General features: G+C 56.8%; 1 protein-coding gene across 2 annotated transcripts in view; it reads left to right on the plus strand.

Annotated features, from left to right (window-relative positions):
• The window catches only part of DOC2B (double C2 domain beta), a 52854-nt gene extending 44885 nt beyond the window's left edge, over window positions 1-7969 (plus strand). Inside the window, exons 6-9 of one of the 2 annotated variants that reach the window (XM_053274495.1) lie at window positions 594-751; window positions 4160-4241; window positions 4753-4849; window positions 7823-7969. In XM_053274495.1, the coding sequence (XP_053130470.1) occupies window positions 594-751; window positions 4160-4241; window positions 4753-4849; window positions 7823-7968 (483 nt within the window). In that variant the 3' untranslated portion in view covers window position 7969. Of the gene's footprint in view, window positions 1-593; window positions 752-4159; window positions 4242-4752; window positions 4850-5636 lie in introns of both variants that reach the window. The other variant, XM_053274497.1, reaches the window with a different exon arrangement.
• Window positions 7970-9070: the final 1101 nt, after the last annotated feature.

The raw sequence follows: 9070 nt of genomic DNA on the forward strand, positions 1-9070 counted from the left end.
GGCAGTAATGAGCGGGTTGTAATTCCAGCAAGCAAATTAGTGCCGTTGGACTCCTCGCCGTTTGACAGTTTGCCGCTTGCTGAGCTGGGCAGAGCGGGAGGAGAAGAGCAGCTCCTCGGAGAGTAGAGGATGGGGCCGGGGGACCAGTGTCCCGTGTCAGAGGGGATCCCAGATGCTGTTGACTACAGCTCCCAGAATCCCTAGTGGCCGTGGGCTTTGGCTAAGGGCGCTGGGAGTTGTAGTCCACAACCTCTGGGATTTCCTGTTAGAGGGAAGACTGAGCGGGCCGTGAGCTGTTCCGGAATGATAGGCGGGTGTTCTCAGGGCATTGATTGTCTAAGGACCTACTGAGTCCTACCCTTGGTCCACCTAGCTCAGTACTGACTACACTGACTGGCAGCGGCTCTCCAAGGTTTCAGGCAGGAGTCTCTCTCGGCCCCGTCTCTCTCGGAGATGCTGCCAGGGAGTGAACCCGGGGACCTTCTTTCTGCATGCCAAGTGGGTGCTTTTCCACAGTTGCCACCCGTGAATGGCAGCTCTGGAGGCAGGAATGCCCGAGCCTGAGCCACTCTCTTCTCCCTGCCTCCTTGCAGATAGACAAGACAGAAGACAAGTCCCTGGAGGAGCGCGGCCGGATCCTCATCTCCCTCAAGTACAGCTCTCAGAAGCAAGGGCTGCTGGTGGGCATCGTCCGTTGCGCGCACCTGGCCGCCATGGATGCCAACGGCTACTCGGACCCCTACGTGAAAACGTAAGTTAGTGATGTGCAAACAGATTCGATTCGACCTTCCGGGGTCGAAGCAAACCATCCCCTGTCCGGTCTGACCCCGGACCGAGTTTTGGTTTTGGTTTTGATTTAAAAATGACCCAGGCCACGCAGAAGCCCATTGTGCAGGCACAGTGGTTTCTGCCCTCCCCAAGCAGCCCTTGGGGTGTGCGGGGAGGAGATCGCACCCGGCTGCCTCCTTTGTTCAGGTGGCTTCATGCTCCCAGCTCCCCAGAGGAGGATCCACTGGGGCCTTTTGCGTAGGGCTCCCGCGACCCCAGAGCAGGTCTGAGAGAGCCGAAGCCCCACGGGCATCTCTGCTTCTCTGGCCAGGCGGGTCACGTCGGGGAGCGCATTCTGTGCAGCGTTCCCTCGAGCCAGATGTGGACCATACTGGACCCGATGGGCCAGACAGACGTCAGACTCAGTCGGCGGCAGCTCCCTCGGCCCGGGGGAGTGGGGAGGGTGTGCAGCAGAAGAGATGCTCTTGGTCGGAGGGGTCTCTGGCCTCCCTGGCTCCCCTGCCACGGAAGATCCGTTTGTGTGGGGACTCGGAGAGAGGGCTTCCGCTGTTTCTCCCGCTTACTCCTCTTGCCGGGGCGCTGATGGGAGCCCCCACCCACCCCCTGCTACTCCCCCGGGCTGGCCTTTGCAGCCTCGCTGCCGTGCCTGGCTGTCAGCTGCCGTCCAGGTTGACTGCTTTGCGCACCTTGGGCAGCTGGCCGTGGATGAATCTGTCCGTGGCCGCAAGATAGGTTGCTGTTCTTGACCGGGGTGGGGGTGGCCTCCTTCTTTGACGAGGGAAGGTTTTTTGGGGGGGGGGTTCAGTCTCTCCCAGCCCCGCCTGCTAGAGATGCTGCCAGGGAGTGAGGCTGGGACCGTCTGCATGCCCAGCAGATAGGAACATAGGAACCTGCCATATACTGAGTCAGACCCTTGGTCCACCTAGCTCAGGATTGTCTTCACAGACTGGCAGCGGCTTCTCCAAGGGTGCAGGCAGGAGTCTCTCTCTCAGCCCTCTCTTGGAGATGCTGCCGGGGAGGGAACTTGGTGCCTAGATGCTCTTCCCAGGGCGGCCCCATTTATCCCCTAAGGGGAATCTCTTCCAGTGCTCAGACTTCTAGTCTCCCCTTCATATGCAACCAGGGTGGACCCTGCTTAGCTAAGGGGGCAAGTCAGGCTGGCGACCACCAGACCAGCTCTCCTCTCCTTAAAGAGCACCAGAGCAACAGCAGCGTCCTTTGCAGCCCCGGCTGTTACGTCCATTGTGTGACTGGGCAGATTGCAGGGCAAGGCCAGAGCCCTGGACGCCCCCCTGGCCCCTGGAATATTACAGGTCCCCCTGAAACGGACAAGGAAGGGAAAGACCAAAGGGTCTTTCCCGGTGGCTTGGGGCTCAAACCTGAGATGTTGGAGGAGTGAGGAACTAACGTGGAGGAAGGGGGTAAGTGCTACCATGGCGCAGCTGCTGGGATCCTAGGGTTTTAGAGTTGAAGGGGGCTCCCCAGAGGTTGTCGAGTCCAACCCCCTTCTCAGTGCAGGAATCCTCCCACATCTGGAAATTTTGTGTGTCTCCCCCGCCAACCACCACCACACCCCTGGCCATTTCAGGAAAAGTTAGCTGTGCTGATATTGCTCCGGTGAAGTTTTGGCATGATTAGCCGTCTCTGGATGGGGGTCCCTGAGTCTTTTCCTCTTTGTTTTCCTCCTCCACTTTCTCCCCCCCTCTCTTTCTTGCTGCTCTCTTCCTCTTTTCCTTCTGTTTCCCCTGCCTTGCCAAAAGGGATCGATCTCATTAAGATATGTAAATGAGGCTATGGCAGCTGCAGATTGCATTTCCTTAGGAGCGCTTCCCGCGCCCCCGCCCCCTTCCATCCTCGGAGATTGCACTCCACGTATAATGCGGGCAGGATTTGATCTTTAGGGAAACAAGGGTGCTCTTCGCAGTTTGCTCAGCTCTTCTCCCCCAGATCACCACTGGGCGAGATCTATTCTGACTCCTTGTTTATTACTCTTCATAGTATTCAGCATTTATATATGCCGCTTTTCAGTTTTTAAAAAATGTCCTCCAAGTTGGTCTCTCTAGCTCAGGCTTGTCTTCCCAGACTGGCAGCGGCTTCTCCAGGTGGCCGGCAGGGGTCTCTCTCTCATCCCTCTCTTGGAGATGCTGCCTCCCGGTCGTGCCGTGCTCGGAGTGTGATACCACCCAGTGCCCAGGTGCCAGCCCCCTGCCAGATCTCACCCGCTCCTTCTGCCTCCTTTGGCGGCTGGCAGCCAGTTCTCTCGCCCGGGCTGGGGCCTTGCTTGCAGCTTCGGGGCTCGGCGAGCCGTTCTGGAAGGGGCTGTGCACTGCAGCCAGGTGGTCCATTTCATCAGCCGGCAGGGTGTGATTGGCCTCCCCTAATCCTCCGGGCAGATTTCAGCGGGGCCTGATGACTTGGCAGTTGCCGGATAACTGGAGGAGACGTGTCTGTAAAGTGCTGAGGCGTTCTAAAGCAAACTGTTGCGTGGGCAGACTCTCTGGCTTTGAATTGCGCTAGGTAGATCCTGTACGCCAGTGGAGCGTTCTGTGTTAATCCGGGCATCCAGATCTGCACACTAGGGACATCTAGAGTTGCCACGTCCCCCGAAATTCTGGCTTTCACCCGGATTTTAAGCATCTCACCCAGATTGCTTTGCCCACCCAGATAAAAAAAAAAAAAAAGCTAAGCTCCAGCCCTTGTAGAAGCAGAGTTCTGGAGCAAAACCTGCAGTCACTCTTCTGCTCCGACATTATTTCCAAGGCAATTTACATAATCTGCAAATTAGGCACCCGGATTTGGAAAGCCAGAATAAAGCAACCCTAGGGACCTCAGAAGCTGCCTTCTACTGAGTCAGACCCTTGGTCCGTCTAGCTGCTCAGGTTTGCCTGCACTGACTGGCAGCATCTCTCCACAATTTCAGGCAGGAGCCTCTCCCAGCCCTACCTGGAGATGCTGCCAGGAATTGAACCCGGGACCGCTTTGCAAACGCTCCGTGCCATAGCCACACTGCAGGTGCCAAACCTGAGCCCTCTCACCCTCGGGGTCCCTCTGTGGGTAGACCCATCTGGCGGAGGGGCCTCCCAACCAGCACTCCCTCTCACAGGGATTCCCAGATGTTGTGGACTACAACTCCCAGCATCTTCAGCTGCAATAGCCTTTGCTTGGGGGTTGTGGGAGCTGTAGTCCACAACATCTGGGGTTCCCTGTGAGAAGGAAGACCGCTCCAGACAGGTCCCTGCGGCTTCTGGTGTCTTGGCTGTGCTGTGTGGTCAGTCTTGGGCTCATGAGTCCAGGAGTTCTGTGTGACCTCTTGAGCTTCCTTGTGGTTCCTGGCAAAGGTGACAACCGCGGCTGAATGTTTCCCATGCAGGTACTTGAAGCCAGATGAAGACAAGAAATCCAAGCACAAGACGGCTGTGAAGAAGAAGACCCTCAATCCGGAGTTCAACGAGGTACCTGGTTGCTGCGGGGTTTATATGCATGCGTCCGAGTGAGATGGTCCGGGTCCCAAAGGCATGGGGTTGCTCGCCAGCTGGCATTTTGGCCAGCTGGTACAGAAATGTGTTAAATAAATAAAATAGGTAAATTTTCCAAATCCAGCCCCGGAAACCATATACTGAGTCAGGCCCTTGGTCCATCTAGCTCAGTCTTGTCTTCCCAGACTGGCAACCGCTTCTCCAAGTCTCTCTCAGCCCGATCTTGGAGATGCTGCTGCCAGGGAGGGAACTTGGAACCTAGATTCTCTTCCCAGAGCAGCTCCATCCCCCTGAGAGGAGTACCTGGCAGTGCTCACACTTCAAGTCTTGTGTTCAAATGCAACCAGGGCGGACCCTGCTTAGCTAAGGGGACCAGTCAGGCCTGCTGCCCCCAGACCAGCTCGCCCCCGCTTGTGGCAGCGGTTTGTGCGCGAGGCCCTCTGAGTCTGTCCCCGCTTCTGACGGCAGGCCCTGCTTCCCCCCGCAGGAGTTCTGCTACGAGATCAAGCATGGTGACTTGGCCAAGAGGACGCTGGAGGTGACCGTCTGGGACTACGACATTGGCAAGTCAAATGACTTTATCGGTGAGTCTGGGGCTCCGAGGGAGGGCTGCAGCCAGCCTGCTGAGCGTGGGGCACGGGGCGGTGGGACGCAGGCCTCCTGCATCGCGGATGAGGGCCCTGGTCTATTCCTGTCCGGTCCCTCCGCGTGACCCTCGCCCCTCTGACTGGCCCAGAGAACTGGAGGCAGGCCGCAGCAGGGACTACTGTTCCCTCTCACAGAGATTCCCAGATCTTGTGGACTACAACTCCCAGCATCCCCAGCTGCTGTGGCCTTTGGCTGGGGATTCTGGGAGTTGCCGTCCACTACATCTGAGAATCCCTGGGAAGGGGGCACACTGGATGGGATCCCTCTGCATGCAGAAGGGCCCAGGTTCACTCCCTGCCAGCCTCTCCAGGTAGGCCTGGGCCAGACTCCTGAGCCTGCCGCCTTGGAGAGCTGCTGCCAGCCCGTGCAGGCAGTCCTGAGCTTGACGGACCAAGGGTCTGACTCCGTTTGGCAGCTCTGTGTGTTTTTATCAGGAACATCCCCAGCTGAGTGGCAGAGCATCTCTTTTGCATGGAGAAGGTCTCAGGTTCAACCCCGGGCAGCATCTAGGGCTGGGAGAGAAGACTCCTGCCTGAAATCTGGGAGAGCCGCTGCCTGTCAGTGTAGACGATACTGAGCTGGATGGAACAAGGGTCAGACTCTGTGGGCAGCAGCTTCCGATGTCACCCCTCGGGAAAGACTGTAGCTCAGGGGAGCCAGTCTAGGCCCCCCCGCCTTGGTTTGCTGACCCTGCCCTGCCCTGTGTCTCCCCGGTCTGTCCAGGTGGTGTGGTGCTGGGGATCAATGCCAAAGGGGAGCGGCTGAAGCACTGGTTTGACTGCCTGAAGAACAAGGACAAGAAGATTGAGCGCTGGCACACGCTGACCAACGAGCTGCCCGGAGCCCTCCTCAGTGACTGAGGGCCTGAGGAGACCCCGGGGGAGCAGAGCCCAGCGCCCGCCCAAGGGACAACTCTCTCGCCTCGGGGCCGACGGTTTCCTTTATCCCGGCGGGGCAGGGGATGCCCAGTCAGCTAGAATGTGGGGTTTGCTTTCCAGCCCCCGAGCACCATTCGCAGGGAACGTTTGGACCTCCAGGACCGGGGTGTTTTGGGTTGCCTGGGAGGCTTCGACGCCGCCCGCCCAGGTCGCCTTGGAACCGCGACTTCTTGGGCCTCCCGAATTCTCTCCGTGCTGCCTTGCAAGATCAGTGGCAACATGGCGGCACAATCTTCTCTGGCCTGGGGTTGGGTGTTTTCCTGTTTTGTATCTGTCACTCTTGCAAAGCATTTATTGAATCTCCGAACTAAAGGCGGGGGCCTGTGGGTTTGGGGCCAGGTCCTTTTCGGCATTTGATGTTCCCAGTGATTACCTTCTCCGTGTGGGGAGAGGGTCCGGTTTGCTTTCCCGTCCACCCCCAAGTGTCGCGCTTGTGTCTCCCCACATCCAAGGGCTCTGTAGCTCCCCGAGGCGACAGTGGCTTCTTGCTTCCTCCTCCTCCCCATCCGCAGCGAATCCAGGAGGGCCTCGAATCGTGCTCTGAGGCCCCCTGGCGGTGCTTGAAAGGCCTGCCTGTGCCCGGAGTCCGGAGCTTCCCCACGGGGCCTCCTGTCGCTCTGTAACAGCCAAGGGGGCCTCACTTTTCCCTCTCTGTGCAGCTAACACTCTTCCGGAGCGGCGAGCCTTCCGTTTTTGTGCTCTGAATGGCGCCCTCCCTTTGTCCCTTCCTCTCTCGCTCTGCTGGCAGCTGGCCACCGTCTTTGTCAAGTGGGAGTCCAGAGGAGACCTTCCTGTCACTCGGATTCGGGGAGTGTTGACAGCAGAGCTGGGGTGACGAGCCGCTGTGGTCAAAGGCGACCTCGCCGCCTTCCTTGCCTGCCGCACAGGATGCTGGAAACAAAACGGTTCGGCGTCCTCGGAAATCATTCTGCCGATGGCACGATTCCGACTCCCTAGAGAAGGGGCTCTTTCTGGCTGTGTGTTGGAAAGTTTGGTCCTTTCCAAAACTCTTGGCCTGGATCTTCCGCGTCGTGTTCCGAGTCGGTGCAGAATATCAGGCTCCGGTTCGCCAGTCGGTTGTCTCTCGTTTGCTTCCAGTTTGCTTCCCGTTATACCAGTTCGCAAATGTTCCAGGAGACAGCAGCAGGAGGAGGAGGAGGGAGGTATCTGGATGTTGACCCACAGAAACAGGCGCTTGTCTAGCTTGTCTAGACATTTGTGTCCGTGTACGCTTCAATGCACACTACCCCAAAGAGAGCGCATTCTCTCTGGGCAGCTTCTTTCTGTCGTGCTCTGGCACTTTCAATGGCGCCATGTTTGGAGTTGCCGTTCCGATTCTGATTCCGAAGCGGGCTTTCACCTCTGAGGCTCAGACCCATCTTTGTGCCTCTCTTGCAATTATTCCACGAGGGGCATTTGTTATGCAAATGGGCTCTCTGGCTAGTGAGAAAACACCCCAAGCTTCTCAGGGCCGCTTCGCATTTCTTCCATCCTAGGGCTTGGAGCAAAATCAGTCCTTGTAACACATCTCGGTGGGCATTTGGTTCCCCCCCCCGCACAAAGTTGATCCCATGTTTGGAGGGTCCCCTTGAGCGGCCAAAATACACACACACACACACACACGCACACACACCCGCCAAGATAAGTTGTTTTCCATCTTACTGTCTGTCAAAGCTCATCTTCTGCCACGACTGGTGTGGATTCTTTTGTTTTGTATCAAAGCAGGTCCCCCCCTGTCCAAGCCTGGATCGTCTGTATATATTATATAATATATAAATATATACATATAAACGATTGCATGCCAGTGGGTGGTTGTCATGCAAAAAACTTGTTAAATGTTTGATACTGATGTTTTGCTACTATGTGATAGCTGCAGAAAACCTCTCCTGACCTGCATCCCCACAGAGAAATTTTGTATATCAGTATTATTATGTGTACTTTTTGTCAGATTTGTTTAATCTTTATATACAGAACCTCAAATTAAAAAAGAGAGAGAGACAGAGAGAGAGAAGCGGAAGAAGTTTCAAAAGTTTGTCTGGGAAGTTGTGGAGGAAGTGAACTTGCAGAACTCACCGCCACAAGATACCTTGATGGCCACTAGCTTCAGCTGTGTTTAAAAAGAGACTAGATAAATATTTGAAGGTAATAAGGCGGGGGGGGGTAATGAACTGTAACTGGAACTTAATGGAGCCTCCACAGAGGTGAGCAGTATACCTATGGATATATTGGGGGCAAAGAACACAGGAGAGCTTCTGCTTGTGGGCTCCCTGGAAGCATCCGGTTGCCCACTGTTGGGAAACAGGATGTTTTGATGTAGCAGGAGTGAGAGAGGCTGTTTTTGCATCATGTTGCATTTTCATAGTAGCTTCCAAATTCCCATAGTAGCTGCTTTCTGTCAGGGAATTGGTGGAGGAGTAAAGCATGAAGCCCAGCTCAGCGGCAGGGCCCCTTCGTTGCATGCAACAGGAGGTCCCAGGCTCAAGCCCTGGCTGGCAGCATCTCCAGGCCGGGCTGGGAAAGACCCCTGAGCCTGGAACCCCGGAGAGCCTGCTGCCAGTCAGTGTGCAGACAGTCCTGAGCTAGACGGGCCAGTGGTCTGACTCCGTAGGAGGCCGCTCCCTATGTTTTCTCCTCCCCGGCATGGCAGCTCTGATCCAGCTGCCTTTCAAGGAAGGAGACGGTGTCCCGCACTCCGCACGTCCTGTCGAGTGTGGTCCCTCTGGGACCTGTCAGATGGTGTGGACTCCAACTCCCAGAATCCCCAGTGGCACTGGGTTTTGCTTGGGGGTTCTGGGAGTTGTAGTCCACAACAGCTGGGAATCCCTGTTAAGGAGGACAATGGTGTGTGTGTCCGGGGGGGATGCACACATGCGCATGCACACACACACACCCCCAGTGGCTGCCACTTCCCCCCATAACAACGTGGTTCCTGGGGCGCTATGAGCGGGAAACGGAGCCCACCCCAGATGCTCAGTAGGCAAAATGACCCCCTGCCCCCATTTGCTTCCTGCAGATTTTCTCTTGCACGTTCCGGCCTCCGTCGGTGCCGTCTGCACATGTCCGAGAGCAGTGCCGCTAAGGCGCTGTTTAACACCCTGCCTGAAAGTTGAAATGCCCGCAGTGGGACCTGGCTGGTCTACTCCAGGTCTGTGCAGCTTTGCCCCCTGCCCCCCTCCGATGTGGGACTCCAGATCCCATCACCCCCCGTTGCGGCGGCCA

The sequence above is a fragment of the Hemicordylus capensis genome, chromosome 12, assembly GCF_027244095.1.
Source record: "Hemicordylus capensis ecotype Gifberg chromosome 12, rHemCap1.1.pri, whole genome shotgun sequence".
Classification (NCBI taxonomy): domain Eukaryota; kingdom Metazoa; phylum Chordata; class Lepidosauria; order Squamata; family Cordylidae; genus Hemicordylus; species Hemicordylus capensis.